Source organism: Agelaius phoeniceus, chromosome 10 (assembly GCF_051311805.1).
Source record: "Agelaius phoeniceus isolate bAgePho1 chromosome 10, bAgePho1.hap1, whole genome shotgun sequence".
NCBI lineage: Eukaryota > Metazoa > Chordata > Aves > Passeriformes > Icteridae > Agelaius > Agelaius phoeniceus.
Window position 1 is genome coordinate 18025872 of NC_135274.1, and position 22909 is coordinate 18048780.

The following is a 22909-nucleotide window of genomic DNA, read 5'->3' on the forward strand; positions in this document are numbered from 1 at the left end:
TTGCACGGGTTATTTTGGGGTTCAAACCCCTGTGATGCTGCCACAGGACCTCGTATCCCCTAAAAGAGAGGCAGGAATTTTACTTGCTTATACTGGAACAGCTGCTGGGACGCAGCGGAGCAGCTGTTGCGGCATAAGCACATCAAGTTTGCTCCGTGGCTGCTGGAGCACGGCTCTGTCGGTGCCAGCACAACCAGCCCGCCATCCCCATCCCGGTACCCCGGGGATGCCGGGCCGCGCTTCCCGCTCCTTGCGGCCGCCGGGATCGGCCGGAACGTTCGGCGCGGCCCGCGCGTTCCGGGGGGAAGGAGCCGCGCGCGGACACCGGCGCCGCCATCATGGCGGCTTGAGGCGCGGCGGGTTCGGCGCCGGGAGCGGCGGGACGGGAGGCCGGGAGCGGAGAGGTAATGCCGGGGCTGGGAGAAGCCTCCTGAGAACAGAGGTGGCGGTGGGGGACCCCCGGTAAATTTCCCCCTGTGGCAGGGCTCGGTGGGGCCCGAGGGCTCTGCCGGGGGTCTGGGGAGAACGGCAGGGCCGGGAAACCCCCGCCTTCCTGCTGCGGGGTTTGCGGGCCGCTTCCCGCCCTGAAACTCCTTAAGCTACCTGAGAAAGGCCTGACCACGAGAGAAGCCCGGCTTGTCCCTCTGGTTGGGTTGTTGTAGCTTTTGGACAAGCTACGTTGGAGGGTCTGCTGTATTTCATTCACTTCTCACCGGGGTGAATGGGTTTTGGAAGCAGCGAGGTATTCCCTGTGACACGGGTGTGCACACAGGTTGCAATAGCACCGCAATTGTTTGAACATTTACTTGGAAAGGGGCAGAGAATTGGCATCTCTTCCCCACCAGGGCATGAATACAGCCAGCCAGTCTTTTGTAACCTCATACACCAGCGTGTGGTTTGATCACCTGTGAGGGAGGACAATAGAACTGTGAAATATGAATCTCATTCCCAGCACAGTCAATCCATATTCTCTCGTGAGGAAATTGTCCTCTCTGTGAGCAGAGGGAGCACGCTGATGTGTTAGGCAGGCACACTGACTGTTCTGTAGTGCAGGGATTTCTGGGCAGAGCTGAGGTGCTGTTCAGCCTGGCTGCACGTGTGCCCCTGGTGGAAAGAACCCCAGAGAGACTTCGGGGGCTGAGATATCTCAGTGTGGAGAGTGTTAAAGGCTGCCCTCTAAAGCTCAGACCGTTTGTACCTGCAGGTGTAATAGAACAAAGTGAAGTGTATTTTTAGAAGTTGACTAATACAGGAAGCTGTGATGCCTTCACAAGCCTTAATTTGGTTAGGCCTGGTGGAACGGCAAAGCCCCTGTATGACTGTGCTCCCCCCACAAGGGTGGGTGTGGGCCCAGCTCACGTGGGTCACACAGAACCAGACAGGTTCTCTGGTGTTTGGTTTTCATCAAGGTTATGCCCTCTGCTTGATAATTATCCCATACAAACATAACACAAAACCTCCCTTATCTGCTAAGTCCTTTGTTTGGTTTCTGAATAACATGCTTGGGAAGTTTTGTCTTAGTTGTTTGTAAACAAACAGCTCATTTTGTGGAACTTGTTAATAAATAGTGGTTTACATTTCAAAAGCAACATGTTGGTGCTGGGAGACAACATGCACACCAGAAATGTCAGGCAGCAGCAGAAGACAAAGACCTCTCTTTTCAGGAAACTTAAATAGAGCCTTTGTAGAAAGGATATTTTTATCACTTAAGCTTCCCAGTTAACCCCAAACACTTGAACTGCACAGTGCAGACAGGGGAGCTGCTTACAGGCCCCTTACAGTTGTTTTTGCCTTTTGGGCTCAGAAAGGAATGGGAATTATGGAAACACACTGTATCAATAGGCTGAGTCAAGGGAAAAGGTGGATGTGTGGGCATACAGAGTGCATCAGTCCTTCACAGGGAATTCTGTTAGTTGCTGATTTGGAGCTGTGTAATGAGGAAGGAGGAAGTCAGTCAAGTGTATCAATAAGCATCTTTACAGTTGGCATTATTTGGCAGCATCACTAGAAGGAAAAGTCTGAAAACAGCATGAAATCTAAACTCTTGTCTTATAAGAAGGGATCTGCAAGAGCAGATCCTTTTAGGGAACTGCTCAGACAGAAATTTTGCTTAGAAATTGTGGGAGTCATCCTTGCCTCCCCAGCTAAATCAGCAGTTGAACCTGCTGGGTTTTTGGCTTGCCCCCTGAATGCTGAAGAAAAGGCTGGCAGCTGAAATGTTGCTGTGCTGAGCACCTCCTGGTCCCCTGCCAGGCAGAGCTCAGCAGAGGAGAAAGGATGTGTTAATATTATGTTCTTTTACTGACAGATTGAAAACTTAGAATGGCAGGAGAACAGAAGCCATCCTGCAATCTTCTAGAGCAGTTCATTTTACTAGCCAAAGGAACAAGTGGCTCAGCTCTGACTGCTCTTATAAATCAAGTGCTGGAAGCTCCTGGGGTTTATGTCTTTGGAGAGCTGTTGGAGTTAACAAATGTGAAAGAGGTAAGAGTTGAGTTTTTATTCTAATGCCCCTTCTGCATTACTGGCATAAGGGATCTCCAGAAGTTTCTACAGGCAGCCTGTGGGGGAAATTTCTGTGCCAGGAGGGCCTGTTGCAACTTACCTGGGTTGAGAGATGTTTTTGAATAAGAGAGTGACCTTGCTTTTGCCTGTATGTGTTAGGTGTTAAAGAACACCCATATAAAGCTTTGCTACCTTAAGGCAATTGCTAGCACAGCAAAAACCTGGCAGCAGCACAGTAGCAGTTTTAAGAAGGCACTTTGGCAGCCAACAAGGAAAAAATCCCTTTCTACTTCTTTACTGTCCTGGAAAGCAGAACTTCAGTGCTCTCCAAAAGTCTTTGTGAACAGATGTCTAGTGTATCAGGCCTGGGTGGTAACCAAATCCAAACCATTTCAAACCAAGGTGGAAAGCAAGTTCCAGAACTTCTGCTGAGAGTGCTTTGCCAGCCCCTGCCTCTTCTACAATGAAGGAATCTAAGCTGAGTATCTCTGCAGCTGGAGTAACACAGTGTACAGCAAGTTTGGCTTTCCAAACAGGCTCTTAAATATGCATAAAAGCACCTCAATGGTTATTCAGTATCAAATCACAAGTGCTGGCTTTTTTCTGGGTTTGTGTGCAGTTAATGGTATTAAAAACCCAATCAATAAAAATTACTGCTTGGTGCTGCTGTTATTCCAGTGAAGTGTTTGCAGGCAAGAGAGGAGCTGTTACCTTCAACTGCACTCCAGTTACAGTGTCCCAGCTTGCTTTGCTTGGAAGCTGTGGTGGCTCTGCAGGTAAGCTGTCCCAGCTTTCAAAAGATCCTCACCAGCCCTCACCATTACCTGCTTCTTTATCACCTGATGAGAGGAGTGGCCCTGTAGGTTGTCAGCTGCTTAAGATTTGCTTTTTTCTTTTACCTCCCAAGTTGGCACACAAAGCATTGACAGTCCAAACTGGAGTTAAGTTCTAATGCATAGAAATGGCTGGATCATCTTGACTCTAAAACTCCTGAAATTTCCTGCTCTTGAGGCCTTAGGAAGGAAGGGTCCAGCTTGGGATATAATTGCTTTTCTGCTTAAGTCCTGTGCAGCCTTCAGCCATTCTCTGGAGAAGGTGCCTTTCAGGGTTGTGTTGCCCATTTTATGTGATGTTTCTTTTCTCCCCATCCAGCTTGCTGAGGGGTCTAATGCTGCTTATTTCCAGCTGCTGAACCTGTTTGCATACGGAACCTACCGGGACTATGTAGGTAAGAGACTGCTGCCCCTTTGCTGAGGCTGGGACTGGGTTGCCTTCTGGATTGGCAGAGGCAATTCTTGGCTTTCTTACATGCCTGGTGTAGTGTGGCTGGGTGAAAGCATCCAGGAACAGGAGTTGCTTAGGAGGAGAATTGTCTGTAGGGGGTCTGGGTCATATGTGCTTTTTGCTTGCTAAAAATGAAAGGAAGGGTTAGAGACTGTGGGGTGTTGCTGGTTTGGATGGGACTGCAGTGCTGGGTTGAATTGGTCTGCAGCAGACAGAATTCATTGATGTTCACAGGCCACTTACCTCCGTAGAGGGAAATTTCAGACATCTCTATGGAAATTTAGGTAACACCAGTTATGGAAACTGCAGAAAACTTAGACAAAGTTGTTCTGCATTATTTATAAAAACCTCTATGGTTTGTGAGATAACCTTTTATTCCGTGATGGCATTGCTGAAACAAAGTGAATAATTTCTTAGCTAGAATACAAGTTGAAATAATGACTTTTATACTGCTTTAGAAAGACTATGTGTGAATCATCTTTGTATCTGTTGAAATGTGCTTTTATCTCTAGTACTTATGCTTCCATTCTGCTACAATTTAATGCTTCATTTGTGGGTAGCAGCCTCATCCAGACCATTACAGAGTGTGACAAATAATTCTGTCATAGTGCTGTTTCTCAGGGTGGTGGATGAGCTATCTAGTTCCTGTAAGGAGCAGTGGCATCTGTAAGTGCAAGGACTGGAAATTCCAGTGTCTGTGGAGCAACATGAGTCTCATGAATTCTGTGACTGATTAGAGGATGTGCTTGCTGTCCATGGCTCTTCTGTCACTGTGTGACAGCACAGTTCATTCTTCCTTTTCTAGTGAAGAAAGAGAAAGGGGGAAAAGCAGTCAAAATGAAGAGCATTGGATGAGGTGGGATGGATGGGAGAACTTGAGTAGCCCTGAAGCACTAATTTCCATTAAAGTAGATATTTTAAAGAGTTTCTTAGCTTTGGAGAGCTGCCAGTTGCCTTTCTCTTTTTAAATATTCATGAGGCACATGGATATAATACAGTGACAGTGTGGCCATCTAGATTAATGATTTCTGCTCTCTTCCTCAGCTTGGTACTTTGCACTTTAAATTCTGCAGCTCTTCAGAGAAATAAAACCAGCTGTATTTGCAACCACATCAGCAAAGGGGGAAGATTTTTTTCTGTCATCTTGTTAATGAAATAAAAATGACTTCTAGAAACAAAGCCATTGACCAATTGTTTTGGCAGGGCACCAGTTATGAATTACCTTATAATTCCAGAACCAGAATTATTAAAGAAGCAGATAAGAATGGAATTGCCAAGTTGTTCTTAACTTTTCCCCTTCTCTCCCTGGTTGTGCCAGTTTATCTGCAGCAGCACACTCTGCTCACCAGCCAGCACCCACATTAGCTGGAGGTGTTCGGTATTTCAGGGTGTAGTGTAGCATAACTAGCCTGGAGTTCTGCAGCCTGGATTATGTAATTTTCAAAGTGAAGTCCTGAATCTTGTCTTTTTGACATTAACAGCAAACAAAGATAACCTGCCTGAATTAACAGTGACTCAGAAAAACAAGCTGAAGCACTTGACGATCGTAAGCCTGGCTTCCCGAATGAAGGTAAAGCGTGTGGGGTTTGACAGCCGTTGTCTCTTGGTTTTGTTTTGGAAAATGGCATCCATTCCAGAGCACTGAAGTTGTATCAGACTGCATGGGTACTCACAAAAAAATCCTGTACTGTGAAGGTACACGTAGGGTACAGTGTGCTCTCCTTGTGCATTTGGGATATTGACTTAGTGGACTTCCATGGGTGAAGTTTGGGGGTGTCTGAATTGACATGCAGATTGGTCAGGAAGGTCTGGGAAAATCTGTATGGCTTTTTTCACTGCTGGAGATGGAGAATGATTCTTTAAAACACTGACTTTTTCTTCTAGAGAAAATTATGCAACACTCTTAATTTCTTCTACAATCCCATTTACCTTTTTTCTTCTAGAATGTGCTATACTATACCAAAGCTTCAGGAATTACCAAAGTTGTGTCAGAATATTTCACAGCCTGGCAAGCATTTGTTCTGCCATGATCAGTCACTGCTGCACCTGTAGGTCAAAGTGTAGGATACAATAAACATTTGAGTCTCAACCTTTTGAGACTTAGCCATTCATTTTGCTCTAGGACTGTTAACTTACTCTTGGTCTTGCTGTTTTTAGTGCATTCCCTATTCTGTGTTGCTGAAGGACCTGGATATGAGGAATCTGAGGGAGCTGGAAGATCTCATTATTGAAGCAGTTTACACAGATATTATCCAGGGGAAGTTGGATCAACGAAACCAGGTGTTAGAGGTGGATTTTTGTATTGGCAGAGACATTCAGAAGAAGGACATCAGTAACATTGTCAAAACACTCCAGGAATGGTGAGGCAGTCTCTCCACCCTCCTTATTCCTTGTACATAGCTTGTCCTGTTTTCCCCCTCACAGTTTCAAGTGCTGGCTCAATTTCATCATGTTCCATTAATCAGGAGTCTTATGCTATAAGTAGGCACTTGGAGGTGGAGTCTGTTGGGCAAGTTTTCCAAGATCCCATCTGGGATTCAGTTTGTATTATGTATCAAGCCAAACTCTACCACATTGTGAGCTTCTGCTCTCACTGTAGCTTTTACATGGCAGAGCTCCAGTGATGAGTCGAGGACTTTGCAGAAAGAGGTGCCAAACTGGACTCATGGTTCTGTGGTGGGAGCTGCAGCACTTAATAATGAGGGCAGAACTGTTAGTTTTCAGCCTTTTTCACTGTGTGGAGAACTGTGTGGGCAAATTCTCAAGAATCACAGCTCTTTGGATAGGATGTCTCTTCAGGTTTGACGTTTCAGGTGGCTTTGTCTTCTCTTTGCTCCTACAAATGCAGCCTGTCTGCAGCTGTAGTGGGACTGTGGCATTATCTCTTTGTACCTTTGCCAGGAAGCTGTTTCTCATCTTTTTGTAGGATTCCCTTCCCACCTAAAGAAATTCCTGCATAGACTGTGGAGCCCATTGCAGGTCCTGAGCTGACTGGGAATTGCTTCCTAGTTGCTATGATAATGAGTGCATAAAAAGTAATTAAACTGCTGGGCAAATATGCTGTCCTATGGTGGGGACAGGTTTTTTGCTTCTTTGCTCCAACTCCCTCAGTCCCATCACAGTGGGAGGGCTCTGACAGCTTCCAGGACATTGCAGCATTATTTGGAAGGTAACAGTGAACCCACTGCCAATTCCCTTTTTGTCTTTTCCAGTTCTTGAGTTCCATGCTGAGTGCTCTTGTCATTTGGACACTTAACAGGCAGGAGGACTATATCAATATTACTTTTTTCTGTAATTTAAAATTTTGCGTTTGAATACCGTGTTGCATCCTGTTTAAGCTGTAATTCTGTCTGAAAAGAAAGATGAAAGTGCATTGAACCTGCACTTACTCTCTGATGGTAAGGGTAACCCAGACTCTCTAGAGAGTGCTGACAAGTGCATCGAGTACACAGCAAAGCTTTTTCTTGCCAGCTTTTTGCAACTCTAAGCAGGAAGTATAAATTTAATAATCTCTTAAACTTTTAGATGAGCGTGACTTATCAGATTGCCTGATTGAGCTGCTCCAGGAAGAATTTGTAAACACTGTTTGACATCATTTGTATCTTGCAGGTGTGATGGCTGTGAAGCAGTTCTTTTAGGAATTGAGCAGCAAGTACTTAGAGCCAATCAGTACAAAGAGAACCACCACCGAACTCAGCAGCAGGTAGAGATGGAGGTGGGTACAGAGTCATCTCAGGCTTCTATGCTGTTGGATAAATGTTTGTTTGCTGAAGGAAATAATCTCTATAATAAACACCTGGTTGATGGTCACAGCTCTCAGAAGAAGGCTAACAATCATGCAAATCAGGCATGGGGTAGAAAGAAAACACATCTGCTTCTGCGTGCTAGTATGACCACAAACATCAGACATCCAGCAGAGTGGACCTTTCATTGATAAATTTTTATAAATTTAGGCTAGGTGACTGCACTAATTGTGGTTTCCTGTATTGATTCGTTAGGAAAACTGTGCTTTTACCACAAATCTTTATTGCAACTCTGTTCCCTTCGTACAAGGCGGGGAGGGGGTAAAAGCCATTTTGTTAAGCCTGGAAGTGTAGTTAAAAATCTCTGGAGTCTCAATTGCCCTTGCAGGAAGTGCCCGCGGCAGCTCCCCCGGGTCGGGCCGGGCCGTGCGCGCTCCCGCCGTTAGGTGGCAGCACGAGCCCGCGCTCCGGCCCGAAACCGCGGCCCCGGCCGCTGGGGAGGCGGGGATGGGCCTCCCGAGGCGCTGCATCAGGGGTTATCATCCCTGCAGGTTTATGTTTGCATCTGCTTGGAGGCTTTATCCGTATCCATAGCACTTTTGGTTTGCCAGATACCTTTGGCTTGGAGTTGGGACACCTGACTTCCAAACCTTGGGGGTTTTTTGAAGGTTTGCTCAGTGTATTTGTGGTGAGCCCTGCGGAGTTGCAGGGGATCAAGGGTGGTGCTTAGTGCTGTATCTCTGCTTTTCAGCCAGAGTAGCAGAAATATTGCTGCTGCTTCCCACAAAACCAATTTCTGTTCCTGCTTTTTAGCAGATAACCTGTGTCTCAGGTAGTCAGGTAGGCCAAATGGCATTTTTGCTTTTTGAGTTCTGTCCTGAGAGTAAATTTTTCCTTCACTGTCTCCTTTCCCCTTCCTGCTTCTGGCTGACAGAATGGTAGGATAGTTCCTTCTCCACCAAGGCAGTAGTAGGTTCCTCCAGCCAGACAAAAGGGTGGTACAATATTGTACCACTGTCTCTTAGGAAAAAAACTAATCCCTAGTTATTCCAGAGTGGAAATACTATCAGCTCTGTCTGTAAATGAGGATGAAACATTACCTTTATTAAACTCAAATGGAGAGCATGTTACTGCTGGGAGAGTCTCTTTTATAATCTCCACTCTTGTACTCCAGGGGTTTTTCAATATGTTTATGAACAGAGTGTCTGCTGCAAGGGGAGGAAGAAGCAGGTGCTGATTCACTGTCTCTTCTTGGCCAGGTCACAAACATAAAGAAAACATTAAAAGCTACAGCCTCGTCGTCGGCACAGGAGATGGAACAGCAGCTGGTAGAGCGAGAGTGCCCTCCACACACAGAACAAAGGCAGCCCACAAAGAAGATGTCCAAAGTCAAAGGGCTGGTCTCCAGCCGTCACTAGAACATGCCATCTAAATGTCATTCAGTTAGGAATGACAACAGGAGGAGCAAAAAGGGCCTGCGTCTCCTTTTTCAGTGGGTTCTGGGCCAGTCCCTTCCCAGCTGGCAAGTAAAAGCCCTGTTTGAACAGCTCCCAGTTAGCAGCACCTGGCTAAGTTACACTGTGCAGCTCCTATGAGTTTTCAGGGTGTCCCTGCTCTGGTCCTGTCAAGAGGGACTTTTAAAGAAAGGGACTAACCAAAAGGGGCAGGAAAAAACCAAAATATCTGTGGACCGTTTTGCTCCCTCCCAGCCAGTTCATTGCTGCTTAACCTTGAGGAAGCTGCTCTACTGAATCAGATCATGGGAGAGCTTCCCTAGCAAGCATCTGAATCCCAGGGTTGAAGTGTGGCTACCAAAGCCAGGCTGGGAGCGAGGAAGCCATCAACACAGATCTTTTCATTCCTAAAGGGAGCACAGGAAGGTTTCTAGGCCAGGAACTGCTTTACATGGAAGCCTTCAGCCTTTCCACTACCCCTGTCTATTTTAAACTGGGGTGAAATTCACACTACCTCGCTCTGTGAAGATGAGTTCCAGTGCTGGGCTGTTAACTGTCTGTTTACTGCCCTTACTAAGCCCTTTAATCTCTCACAGATTTAAAGCACTGTTCTGCATCTCTGAGGCATCAGTACAATAAGGAGGAAGCAGGCTGCTCTTTCACACAGACCTTGCAGGTGGTTAGGGGCATGCTAGAAACTGTTCCTCCTGAATGTGATGTGACCTCCCAGAGCTGCTTGTGAGTTGTTTCCCCCATTGATACCTTCAAAGGGTAATGCATTCTCTCTTCCTTGGATGCTGGCGACAGTGGGAGAGGAGCCTGTTTGGCATGGAGGCAGGCTGGTGGCCCAGGACCCACTGGCAGGGGTCGCAGCTGCATCCCCTTGCTGAAGCAATGGACTTGATGAGTCTTTCTGAATTTTGAACACTTTCAGGTTGTATTTTCCTCCTTTTTTTTTTTTTTTTGTACATTGTTGTGATTCTAAAGCATTTCAGCCTTTGTTTTGTGGGGGTTTTTTTATTTGTTACAAACTAACTTCAGGTGATTTGCACCTAGTTTGGCACGGTGTGGGGTTTTTTTTAAGGGGGAAGCATTGGAACAGCAATTCATAAAAAAAGTACATTTTAGAAAAAAAATTAAAAATGCTGATTTAATTCAGAGTCTGGAGTCTTGACTTAGAGGCTGTTTTAGGGTTGTTGTCCAATGGCACTTGGTCACTTGAGCATATTTGATTCTTGGTGTATGTTGACCAAAGGTCTGATTGATCTCTGATGCATCTGGGAGACAGGGAAGCCTCTTCACGTTTTGTCAGTCGTTCATCTTTGTCCAGATTTGTGTGGGGCAAAGCTGGCAGCTGAGCCCGTGTCCTGAGCCTAAACAGCTTTGATGCCAGGTTGTGGAAGGTTCAGAGTTGTGCTCTTAGGCCAGGCAGTTCCTTCCTTTGCATCTAGCAGAGTGCTGCTTTGTAGTTTGGCTCCTGCATTTCACTTCTGTAAAGAGATGCTCTTTTCCTGGGCAGGCAGGGGAGCTGTTTAAGCAGAGGACTGTGACAATGCTCCAGTCCTGCAGCCAGCTGTCACCTGCATTTGCTCGTGCAATGCACGTGCCTTCCTCTTATTGCTACCAGGACTCTTTGCCATCTGTGTGTTTGCAGTCCTCAGTCACAGGACTTGCTCACTTGTGAAAGTAAATCCCTCTCCTTTTCTTCTCCTGCAATGCAGGCACACCAGCTTTCAGTCTGGAGAGGAAGATCAAAATACTCTCCCTCCAGCTTCCTCTGAGTCAAATCCCAGACACTTCTGATTCTGGTCAGGCTTCTGATTCTTTACCAGCTCTCTCTCCCCCTAGAAATGCAACAAGGATGTTAAGTGGATAAGCCCAGAGCACAAAGCCTTCACCAGTAACTCAATGGAACTGTTTCCCAAGCAGTGGCAGGATTAGCTCCTGTTTCAGCTTCTCACAGTGTTCAGCTGACAGCCTCTCAGGAGGTGTAGGTGGACCTTGTGTTCCCAAGTCTGTGATGGAGATGGACTGTGTTTCTAGCTTGCTGTGTGGACAGCTGCAATGTGCTGATCATCCATTTCCTCACTGGATTTGACTAGTGAGGCTCTATGGTCCTCTTTCCACTTTTAATATCAGTCCTGCAAAGTGGCAGGGGGAATACAAATACCTTTGGGAATCATTTTAGCTCCTCATCAAGTCACAGTCTGCTGGGGAGGTAGATGTGAGTTCAGTGCCCTTAGTGTTTATTCCCTGCCAGTTTCAGGAGTCACATTCATTTACGGAAGCCTCTTTTGTGGTTGGAAGTTTCTGAGTTTGTTCTTGTGTTTTTGCTGTTCTCAAAGCCTGGCTGGGGGTGAGGATCTTATTTATGCTTTGGTTCGCATTGCCTTTGATCAGCAAAGCAGCAAGAGAGGAAATAGCACTTTGAATAAAGAGCTGTCCCATGGACAGGGAAGGGACTGGTGTGTTGGAGGGGATGGAGGTGTTGCCTGTTTGGCTTTCCTGGTGTGCCAGCAAAGGGCTTGGTGCTACAAAAGGAGGGGGATGTCTGCAATGAGCCCAGGCTGAGATGAGTCATTAACAAATGACATGCACAGAGTACCTGGGGGAGGCAAACAGCTCTGCAGCAGCTGGTTAATGAATCTGGCTTGAAGGAAAGAGTTAGAAGCTATTCCAGAAATGAAGCAGAAGGCAGAGTTGTTAACGGGCAAGGATGCAGGAGGTGGTGTGCTCTTTGAGAACAACAAAAGATAAAGACTGTGTTGAGTCCTGTTGACTACAGGAAGGGCAGCAACTCAGAGCAGAGTTGTGTGAATTAGGGGCTGAATTGTGGGGAGTGCCCAGGGAGCTGAACTGCTGTGGGGACGAGAGGGAGGTGGAAGCAGAGGCAGATTTGATGCAAACTCCCATGGATTGCCTGTGCCTGCTGGAGGCAGCTAACACAGCTTTTCTGAACACTGCTGGACGCTGCTCCCTGGTGCAGGGCGAGCATCCTGCCCTGCTTTGGTTTATGGCAGCGATGGGATGCTCCAGCTGCAGCTCGCTCCAAGATTGCAGCAGGACAGACTTTGAGCTATTGGACTTCTGTTTGCTTTTTCCACCCAGAGGGAGAGAAAGTGGATGGAAACTGCCTTCCCTCTGCTCTTCAGGGCTTTATTGTCTAGCTTTGTGTTCTGCAGCTCCACTTGTACTAGTGCTTGTTTAATATGGAATTGAGCACTGAGCTGGAAAATGGAAGAGAGGATCTCAGCTGATTGCAGTGCTGGTAGGCTGCCCTAGCCCTAAAGCTGTGCCTCGTGCTAACAAATGTCCCTGGCATTCCTGCCGAGACTCGCTTGATACCAGCTAACATCAGGCAATTCTGGAACACAGTAAAGCAGTGCTGATGTCAGTCTCTAACAGAAGAAAACAAAAAGTTTTGAATTAAAATCTCTTCTTCTTTTACTTCCCTCCTCACCTTCTTAGCTAAGTTGACTGCTCACTTACTCTTGTGTTGAGAGCAGGAGGGAAAATCAGTGATGCTGACAATCCCTTCTGTCTTCAGATTTGAGACCTGATCTGCAATCAATTTTGTGCAGCCCTAAGAAATCCCATGGATGCTTGCAGGTCTCTCTCCATGCATCATGTAAAGGAGTAGGACCTGCAGAGCTGCTCTCCAGAGCGAAGCTTTTGGGCAGAAAGTGAAGCCTTTGTTCCTTACAGAAGACAGTGGTCAAAAGAAGTGGCAATTTTCCCACCATGCCTGCAAAGTGAATTTTGCTGAACATCTTTCAGTTCCTGAAAGAATGTAAAAGGATGCAGACCCCAGAGGGTGTTTTGGGTTTTAGTGTTCTTATCCTATGAGGGCAAAATGCATTGGTTCCTATGTGCCAAGCAGACTTGTGCTTACTCACTGCAGGGAAGACAGAAGAAACAGTGCCCTTATCTTTGATAGCTGTATTAGAACATAAATTGTATGGGCAAACCAGACTTCTCCTAAACTCTCAGTTCTGTACAGGATTATATGAGTTCAGCTAAGCTAGAAACCACACAAAGCCCACCCCTGCACAGTAAAGCAGCCCAAACTTGTGCATTCATGGGGCTGTTGATGCTGGGGATTCCTATTTTTGGTCTGAGCCTGTTGCAAACTGCAATGCAGAAAAACAACCTTGCTCTTTATTATTCTAAATAATGGGGAAATGGAGAAATCTAAGAGCCTGCCCAACAAACACAATAGACCCAGATAGCCCCATCTCGGGCACCTGGTCACAAAGTTTCCTGTTGTTTTTTTCCACCCCACTAAGTCCTCTATAACACCTGACCAAATGCAAGGGAACTAAAACCTGAGTCTGCATAGCAAATTTCTGTGTAATCTGAAAGAGAGTAACCCAGGGGCATCAAGAAAGGTAAAGTAAAATTTAGAGAGATCTCAGTTCCTACTTGTAACCTCAAGCTTGTATTCTTAATATGGAATTTTAGCCTGACAGTCTGATTGAATTTCTCGGCAGAGTTTTTAGGAATATGTCATTGTTTCATTCTGCTCCATGACGAAGGTCCGTGTCTCTCAGGGACTGTTGACACTTTGCTGATAGTTCCTCAAGTTTGGCCCTCCCACAGAGCTCCCAGAGGTAAGTGATTGTAAAGAGACTGTGTGTTTACCCCGAGGCTGGGCTGACCCTGCCTCTCAGCATCCCCAGGGTGCTACTCCCCTCTCCCATCGGTCAGCCAGGCAAAGAAATGGGCAGAGCAGCACTTGGCACCCTGTCTGTTAATCCACAGGCATGGAGGCTCCTTTGTGCAGTGTGTACATCTCATGACATGCCCCACTGCAAATTGCCTGAGTGTGGTAGCTGTGACCACAGTTTTTTCTTGTTGATAAGAAGAGACGTCCCTGCTCTAGTGAATGTGCATACATACACACTGGAAATTCCAGGCAGTAATGGGATGCCATAAGGTCATTTAACAGTCCTGAAATATGTATTTCCCCACAAAGCACAAAATAATTTGTGCCAGTAGTCCTTGCTTGCTCTAATTCTAGTAGAGGATGGCACTCACTTCCACATCTCCAGATCTCCAAAGAGCCTTTAGAAATCTGTATCATTAGGATGTTTTTGAAATGCCCTAGTCACACATGATAGCTCTGTGTTTCCAGAAGAGCTGATTGTGGTGGGTAAGCAGAGCCTCGCTCCATCAGGGATCAGCTTCTTTGTGAGTATTTGGAGCTTGTTTGACCATAGACTGTATTTTCATGGGTATGAGGTTTGGAAGGAGTGTTCTCTTGCCCTTCAGATTCTTCCCAAAGATGCTGTTTATCTCACCAGCCCTCGTGTTTCACTCAGTGTCTCATGATTAGCACAGTCCTAAGGCTGCTCTGTGCTGATGCAGTCAGTAACGTTTCGGTGTTTCATTGTCACCTTCACAGCTGTTAGAGAGCACCAGTTCCTTCAGGATCACCTGCCAGCTGTGGTGCTGTACTTTTTACATCACGACTCTGAGATGACACCTCTCCGTGCTGGCAGACAGGCCAGGTGGGTAGGCATTGCTCCTCAGAGCTGTTCTGCATCTCAGGAGGCACAGGCTGTAGCCTGGTTTAGCATAAAGGAAATCAAGGACAAGGGCAGTGTTGTAAATAAGGGGCAAAGCACAGAACTGTGTCCTCTTCCAGCTCTGCTGCAGCTGCAGAGAGCAACCTTGGGCAGATCAGTTCCTCTGCAGCTGCATTTCCCAGGACAGCCTTGCTCCTTCCTGCTGACTGTCACAGGGTTTTGGTCTTCTGGCTGGGCAGAGGTTGGTTGCTGATGGAGTTGAAGAAGATGAGTGTGTGCAGTAGGGGGGAAATCTTAACACCTTTTAAGCTTTTCTAGGAGTCGTCTTCCTTTTAAGTAGCACACCTTCTTTTCCCCTGATGCAGATAAGGTGGTCCATTGTGGGACTATCAGCTTGGAGTATTATGGGTAATATACCAGGTTAATTATGGAGGGGGCAGGAAAAATAGCCTGTGCAGTTTTCAACAATATCAAAGGGATGCTACCTAATGATTTTCCTATTAGCTCTTTTCCCATCCTGCCAGAGTCGCTGCAGAAGTGTCATTTACAAAGGCAGTTTGCAACTCATTACCCTGGATTTTCACCGTAGTTCTGCTCCAGAGAGCGTGGGCTTTTGCTGCATGCCCCAACCTAATGAATTGCCTGATTCAGTTAGTGCTGCCATCCCTCCTGACAAGGTTAGTTGCTGACTGACAGGAAGGGGCCTGAATTCAATTCCCTTCTTGTTTTTAACTCACGCTGTGTCAGGTGCAGGCTCCCTCTGGAAGTCGCCCTATGATCCCTTCCCTTTGTTTTTCTGCATTCTGAGGGAAGCAGCCCATGCTTGGAGAAGTCCTGGAGCAAGTGGCAGGGGCATGTTTGTTGCTGGCCCTGGCAGTCCGTGCTCCATGCCTCAAGTCCCTTTCCAGATGGAAAATTCCTTTGCTCTCCTGCCCTGGGACTCTGGGCTTCTCTTTTTCTTCATTGCTTTGGGGTTTGCTGTCACCAGAGCTGGGCTTTGTAACCCTTCAGCAATAAGTACCTGGGAAGAGTTGCATCAATGGTACCAGGGAAAAACGTGGAATATGGGCTGGGGGAACAGAATGGGTTCCCACACATTAGAAGGCAACAGTGTCACTGTTGTGAATGCTCCAAGGTCTGCTTCAGCCTGTTTGGGCTTTGCCAGGCACTTGTACTGCAGCACTGGAGAAAGTTTTTTTTCCTTTTCTACTAGAGAGCTGTGTGCTTTTTCAGTCTGGGGGCTGATGGCTCAACTCCTGCTAGGAACTGCTCCTGGAGAGGAGAAATCAAGGCTGTTCCTACATGATGTCACAAGTGTTCCCATTTGGAAGCTGAATTGGCTACTGCTCATCCAGCTGGTGGTGCAGGAAATGTGTAGGTCCCATGAGTGCTAATTTGACCTGAGTATGGACAGGGGACCCTGGAACTCCTTCTCCCCTCACTTCCAGGTGTGTGTACACACCTCTGCTAAAGGCCATTCTCTGGGACTGTGGTTGAGATATCAGATGCCACCTCCTGAGGCTGCACCTTGCATCCAGAACAGCTGTTGATCACTTATGCTGTCTGGGCTGGGATGTAGCAGGGGAGTTTTCCAGGGCAGGCCATGGATCCTTTCATGGGATGTTGTGAGGATCTGACCTAGCTGGCCATCAGGGGAGGCAGTGATGCGAGATGAATTTGTTTTTGCTGCACAAGATGCCTCCTCGCCTCCTCGCCTGTGGCCCTTCTTGCTTGCTGCCCTTGTTTTCTGCTGAGCCCCTGTCAGGGAGACCCAGTTGTGGCCATTTTGGGTGATTACTGTGTTCTAATGAGCCACTTCTGATTCCCATTCTTGCTTGCCCAGTGAAGCAGCAAAGTGCTCACCAGTGCTCTGAGAACTGACCTCTGCTGGCAGTGCCACTCTCTGCCTGTCAGACCCACTGGTCTGGCTGTGCCACAGAGGGGCTGAGCTTGAGTGGATCTGAGCTTTCCCAAGTGTTCTTTCACCCCTGAGTGCTGCCTTCTCTCTTGCACATCGTCACCACACATGGGCACGATGTTCCCATCCTGCTGGTGGGAATCCACATCCTAAGGGACAGGATGGGATGCTATTGGGAATCCACATCCTTCTGGTCAGACCAGAAGCAGGAAAGTGAGGAAACAAGCTGTTATCTTCTCCCTCTGCACCAGGAGCTCTAGCTCTGATTGCTCTCCTCTGCCAACCTAATGGCCTTTTGCTGTACAGCTTTGCCCTTTTCCTTAGGCTTGCTTTTTCCCAGGAAGCCCAGTGGATGGAAGGGACCCATGCTGTGGGCTGTGCTTTTATTCTTGGACAATGCTGCCAAGGAGAAACGGGAATCCAGACTGTACATGACCCCAGGCCATGATCTTCAATCTCCCAACCTTATCTCAGGTTCTGCCTCACTTATGTGGTAAAATTATGTGAATTGGATTCCTGAGGCTGAGTCCCTGCTGCTGTGTTGAGGACAAGCTCTCTGTCACTAGGCAGGTGATTTTATTTCAGCTCCAGCTTGCAGCAAAAAGCCAAAACTGGAAGGGGAATTGTCCCCACCTTGGTGCCAGCCTGTCACTCTATCATGGTCACTACTCTGGCTTCATGCTCAAGGACCAGGACTCTGGACAGGACCTGCAGCACCACCTTCTTACACCTCTGTTCAGACCTGGCTGTGCAAGGTCTGCACAGTAAGCGATTCCTTGTTGTCCTTTAGCTTTCCTGGGTGACAGTGAACAGTCCCCTCTATTGGGCCTCTCTTTAGGAGCTCCTGATACAGCCCCTCCTTGCCTCTAAAGATGTGTGGAGCTGGAAGGGTGACCTTCACAGGTATATTTGCCTTACAGAGCCCTGACAGTGGGTTGCCATTCCCTATGGGAGCTGCCACTTGCCCATCCTGCCTCCCTCCCTGCCAGGGTGTTGATTTTGTTCCCCATAGGCAACATCTTATGTGGTCCATCAGCTGCTGCTCCCCGTCCAGCGGGCACTGTGGGCACTGTGAGGTGGGTACCTGTCTCTGACATGCTCATGCGAGGTCAGAAACGCCCCCTATGCACTCCTAACCTGAGTTAGGTGTGGGTGTCTGGATGAATCCTCTTGTTCTGTTCACCCAGTGTTCTGTCAGAGCTGGGGTGAGTCTGGCTGGAGGTTTCTATGGTTTCCTGCTGGTTGCTAAGGAAAAGGATCGCTTTGCCTCTGGGTCTTGGTGACTTTCTCTTTGCCCTGTCCTAGGCACCGGAGCCCAGCAGAACATAATGCTCGTTGTTTCCCAGCCCACTACAATGGCCAGGGCATAATTTGTGACTCCTGTCACGGCTGGGCTGAGCGCCTGCCACTCTCTTTTTTTCTAAGGCCTCTTTGAAGAATGAGACCAAAGAGCCTTCAAGCAGGAGTTTGTGTGTTTACTGCACTCCCCGCCCCCTCACTTGCTGTTTCCTTTAGAGCTCCAAGTCATTTTAACGATTTATTTCATGCACTTTACATAGCAAGAAGCTGTAGCAACAGCTGTGTCCATGAATCCTTACCAGGCAGCTCTCGGTATATTTTGGTCTGTCTGTGTATTGTCCCTGGCTAGTTAAATAAATCTCTGCTGGAGGAAGAGACTTTACAGCTTAGTGGCAAAGGGCTGGCGGATGGGAATATCAACAAGACACTTAGTGAGCCACTGGATCCTGGAATAGCAGTGCCTCTGGCACAAAGCTCTGCTCCCAGCAGCACAGCCAGGGGCCAGGTCCAGCGCGGGCTCTTTGTTGCTGTCAGCAGGGACGGCGTCTCCATCCAGCAGCAGTGACAGAGCTGCAGCTATGGGCTGAAGCTTGGGCTAGGAGCAGTTAAAGCACGTCTGGGACAGATGCTGCCCTTGTCACACTGCTGTGGATCCAGGGCTTGGCTGTTAACTGTGCTGGGCTCATTTCCATGGGTGCCATTTGGGATCTGGGCATGGATGTGCTGCCCAAGGCTGTGTGCTCTCGCAGGGAGCTCAGCTGGGGTCTGCAGAGTCCTGCAGCGCCAGGCAGGATTCAGTCCATCAGAGCATCACAGGACTGGGCACAAGTTTACTTTTGCATATGGGATCAAAGCTTAAAATATCAGCTGGCCTTTCTCTCACTCCTGACTTTTCTAAAACATCTGAACAATTTCTTCTTCAGCTCTGTTAAAATCAATCAATCTGACATTTAAATTGTATGTGAATTTGATAAATAAAGACAGGTTACAAAATGCCACACTGAATGATTTTTTTTTAAAGTTTTTCAACTACTTAGGACAAAAAAATGTTACAATGCTTGACTTTTCATTTAGTTACATAAATAATTTTTTTTATAAATATCTCTTTATAAACAATATATAAATAGCTTTACAACATAAATACATTTATGCATGACATGAATTTACAAACAGCAATGTTATACAGCTGGCTTCATCAGTCTCTTGGAAAAGCACTGTCCCTTGTCTCAGTGAGTGTTTGTATATATAATATATATAAGATAGAGAGCACTTGTTAAAAAAATAACAAAACCAAAACAGTTGGTGCCATGACTCCTCGTACCAAAAAGAAAAACACAACCACATCTTTTGTCCATTCCAAGGGGGTCTCTGCTTCTCTAGGTGTTGCCTGGGGGCTGGCCGTGCCTGGCCATGCTTGGTAGGAAAAAGTGGACTACAGATTCAAAGCCCTGCAAGGAACAAGAACAAAGTGCCCGTTAGTACTTGCCATGCAGCACCCCTTACCCATCCCCAGCCAAAACCCCTGCCAAAGTATCTGTGGCCTGGGCCTGGGGGATGCTGAACTCAGCAGAAGCCATCCCTGAGCTTTTTGCTTGTGCTAAAGCAAGGAAGGAAGTGCACCCTTTGCCTTCTGGCTGGTGTTCAGGGGAGAGGCTGAGGAAACTGCTGCTCCTCTTGCCCTTGTATCTATTGGAGTTTATTTCCTTGTTCTGATGGGTTTAGTGAGAGAGAGGGGATGTGACCTGCCTACATGGGGTATGTGTGTTCCTCTTGCAGCCCCGAGCTAGCAATACTTGGCAATATTGAGGAGTCTCTAAATGAGGGAGCAGAGAAACAGCACCCATCCCTCCAGGAAAGAGCAGAGACCAGCACTGGTATCCTGTAGGCACCTTTGGGTTGTGCTATTCCCATCACCCTGCAGAGCAGCAGGATGCTGGATCCAGTCCCCTCTGTGCCCAGTTATGTTACTGCAGTGCTGTGCCACGGGAAGAAGAACAAGTGGCCTGGGCTACAGTGGTAAGTGCTTCCCGAAATGTGAGTTCATCTGTGTGTGTCCTGCTGGCTTGGCCAGGCCAGAACTGTGCCTCACTGTCCCCAGTACCTGCAGGGAGAACTGGGAGGGGAGGCACTGCTATGTTTTTCCCAAACCCATCACTTTGGGGAAGCAACCCTCCTTCACCCATTTGTTGCTACACAGTGGCTGTGAAGCACTGTGGGAGGAACTTCTTCCAGCTTCCCATAACTTGCTCAGATACAAAGCTGCAGTTAGGAAAGTGCTACTCGTGGCTGTCACCACACCTAGAAGACACCTGGGGAACTTATGTGTTGTTTTTCCTTAAATTAAAAGCACTGGAGCATGGCTGGGACAGGAGCCTCCCTAACTCTCCAGCTGTAGGCACACAGGGGGTACCCTGCCCTCCCAACACCTATCCATAGGTCACTTGAGTGTGTCAAGCAGAGGGGGCAACTAGGAACATGTGGCCGCACCGGAGCTCCTCCTGCATCCTTCCCGGAGCCTACGGGTCTAGCTCAAATTAGGGGGAATTCAGTCTGAGCTGCTGCAGGAGCAGCTGGGGTCTCTGACCCTTCTGCAGGGCAAGGCAGCTGGAGGGCCGGTGGATTCCGGACGGGAATGGAATAAGGCCACCTTTGTGTGGCCTTTGCCCGCCAGCAAAGCTGGGCGTTGCAAGGCTCAGCGGGGTGAACACTTGCAGTCCCGTCCCCTGGTATCTCGCGTTCGCAGGGCAGCGCATCTTCCGCATCCCCCGCGGTACCGGAGCGCAGCCCCCCGGCTCCATCCCGGCCCCATCCCGGCCCGGCCGCGCACTCACCGCCAGGGGTCCCTCAGCATCCGAGGCCGCTCATGGCGCCGATGCGATCCAGCTTGAGCCCGAAGCAGCCCTTGCCCAGGCCCTTCTTGTGGAGGCCCTTGTGGCGGCGGCCCGGCGGGTCCTGCAGCAGCCGCGCCCAGCCCGCCCGGGGCCGCGCCTCGGCCCGCGCCTCCCGCGCCTCCCGCGGGCCCGAGCCGCCGCCGCCGCCGCTCCGCTCCTTCTCCCGCTCTTTCTCCCGCTCCGCCGCCTCGGGCGGACCCGCTGCCGCTGCTGCTGCCGCCGCCGACCCGCGGGAGGCCTGTGGGGAGGAGAGGGTCAGAGCGCCGCCGTCCCCAGCGATCCCCATCAGTGTTGGGGACCCCCGTAAGGGACGCGCAGAGGGGTCGGTGAATCCCCCCTGCGATGCAAACTCGCGATTGGATCTGTGCCCGGCAGTGCAGTCCGTCACCCCGCGGCTGTGCCCAGGGCGTCCTCTCTCCTCCCTAAATCTGTGCGCCCTTCCCTGGGGTCAGAGCATCCCCCGACCCACACCATAGCGGTGTCGTCCTGTCCCGGTCACTGCATATCCACGCCGCCCCTCCAAAGGGCTGGTGGTACTGCACACCTCAGCTGTGCTGCTGTCACTAACCTGTCGTCCCCTTCCGTCCCGTCCTCCCCCCACCACCGATAATCTGAAGGGGCCTGAAAGCTGGCAGGTCCTTTCGTTTCAGATCCCTTCGGTCACTGCATCCCTCACCAGTTTACAGACCTTTTCAAATTATGGGCAGGGGTCCTGCCCCACAGCTCCCCGTGCACCACTGCCTTGCAGACAGTCCCAGGCAATGGTGGGGAGGTCAGGGATCCTCCTCCCTGCTGCTCCCTCCCCTCGTTAATGCTCTCTGTGTCCTCCCAATTCTCCAATTCTGACCCACAATTAGAGGGACACACCTCCTTCCTTACTGTTCCCCCATCTCCCAGGCCTTCCATCTTTCTCCCTGCTCAGAGCTGCTGCCCACCAAGCCCTGGAAATGTTCATCCTCATTCATTTTCCCAAAATCCCCCTGTATCAACACTTTCTTCAGCCTGCACCCCAGTGCCAGTTCCCCCAGTTACAGGGACACCGCCACTCCCATCTCACTGCTGCCCCGGGGCACTCGTCAGACCGGGTCCCCATCTCTGTGCCCAGACCTCAGGGCAGTACCACCCAGTGTCGGTGGCCTCGGGGACAGCCCTCGTCCTCAGCATTTCGGGACAACCAGGTCCCCGGGACACTCTCATTTGGGGCGCCCCTTCCCCATGGGACACGCGGGGAAGGGGCAGCCACCTGTGTGTCCCTGCCCGGCCTGTTTGGCCGGGACTGCCCGGAGGGCTCTGCTCCCGCGCCCTGTCCCACCGCGCACCTGCTGCCTGCCCCGCTCCGGCTCTGCTCCCCTGCCCGTGCCGGCACAGAGGGGTCTCCAGGGTGACTCCGGGGAGCGCACTGCCCCCCTCCCCTGCCCCGATCCCGCGGGCTGCGGGGCGCACCGCGTCCCATTCCAGCCTCTGGCTCTGGGCGGATGTCCCCGGACGTTCGGGACAGCCTGGAGAAGCAGGGAGTCCCCCTTGCAGTCAAACAGCCCATGCGGAGAGAAAAACCCCTCTTTGCACTGAGTCCGGCACCCCACAGGCACCCCTCGTTTCCCCCGGTGCGGTTAGAGCTCTGAGCGGGACCGGGAGAGGAGGAAGAGCCGGGGAAATGGAGAAAGCTCCAGCCGTACCTTCTGTGGGAGCTGAGACGCCGGCTTCGCCTCCAGCCTGACGGAGAGCAGCGCGAGTAAAAGTCCACCAGCCAGCAAGGGTGAGATCTGCATCCTGCGGGGCCGAGCGGCAGGGGGGCCGGGGGGGCAGCGGGGAGCCGAGGGCAGCCCCGGGGAGAGGACGAGACCGACGGCAGTCAAAGTTCAGAGCGGAGCCCCGAGGTCCCTCCTGCCGCCTGCGAAGTGCCGAGCTAGTGAACTTGGGCTGCTTTCTGCTTCATTCATTTTATAACCCAACCTGCTCGGTGATGTCATCTAAATACCCAGGTCCAACCCGGCCTGCACTCCACAATAGCAGGAATTTAAAGGGGGGGTGGTGGTATCCCCTCTCCCCTGGCAGTAACAAATGACACAAGACAACCAGCTCCGGGAGCTGGAGACCCGAAAGGGAAAGCGGGGGGCATTTGGCTGGATGCCCCCGCCCTCCCCCAAATGCCCCCGGCCCCCCTGGAGCTGCCTGCCCTCCCCTTGCCGGCTGCCCCGCGGCCCCTCGGCTCCCGCACTGCCCTGCTGACCTCCCGCGGAAGGACACGGGCCAGGCAGGGGGGTGGTCCCGGTGCGGGATTCATCCC

At 49.7% G+C, this 22909-nt stretch overlaps 2 protein-coding genes across 3 annotated transcripts; one reads left to right on the forward strand and one right to left on the reverse strand.

Annotated features, from left to right (window-relative positions):
• The first annotated feature begins 289 nt into the window (after positions 1 to 289).
• On the forward strand, positions 290 to 18729 carry COPS7B (COP9 signalosome subunit 7B). Of its 2 annotated transcripts, XR_013183655.1 has the most exons (8): positions 290 to 404; positions 2309 to 2484; positions 3658 to 3733; positions 5271 to 5359; positions 5947 to 6149; positions 7399 to 7504; positions 8792 to 13596; positions 14391 to 18729. XR_013183655.1 is itself a non-coding variant. In XM_054639199.2 (7 exons), the coding sequence occupies exons 2-7, from the start codon at positions 2323 to 2325 to the stop codon at positions 8948 to 8950; spliced, it is 795 nt and encodes a 264-aa protein (XP_054495174.1). In that variant the 5' UTR covers positions 290 to 404; positions 2309 to 2322; the 3' UTR covers positions 8951 to 13707. The 2 variants fall into 2 exon arrangements, 1 of the variants encoding a protein (XP_054495174.1); XM_054639199.2 differs by lacking the exon at positions 14391 to 18729 and having other exon boundaries at positions 8792 to 13707.
• NPPC (natriuretic peptide C) lies at positions 18728 to 22580 on the reverse strand. Its single transcript, XM_054639663.2, has 3 exons — positions 22299 to 22580; positions 20563 to 20860; positions 18728 to 19179 (listed from the first exon to the last, which is right to left on the reverse strand). The coding sequence occupies exons 1-2, from the start codon at positions 22389 to 22391 to the stop codon at positions 20576 to 20578; spliced, it is 378 nt and encodes a 125-aa protein (XP_054495638.1). The 5' UTR covers positions 22392 to 22580; the 3' UTR covers positions 18728 to 19179; positions 20563 to 20575.
• Positions 22581 to 22909: the final 329 nt, after the last annotated feature.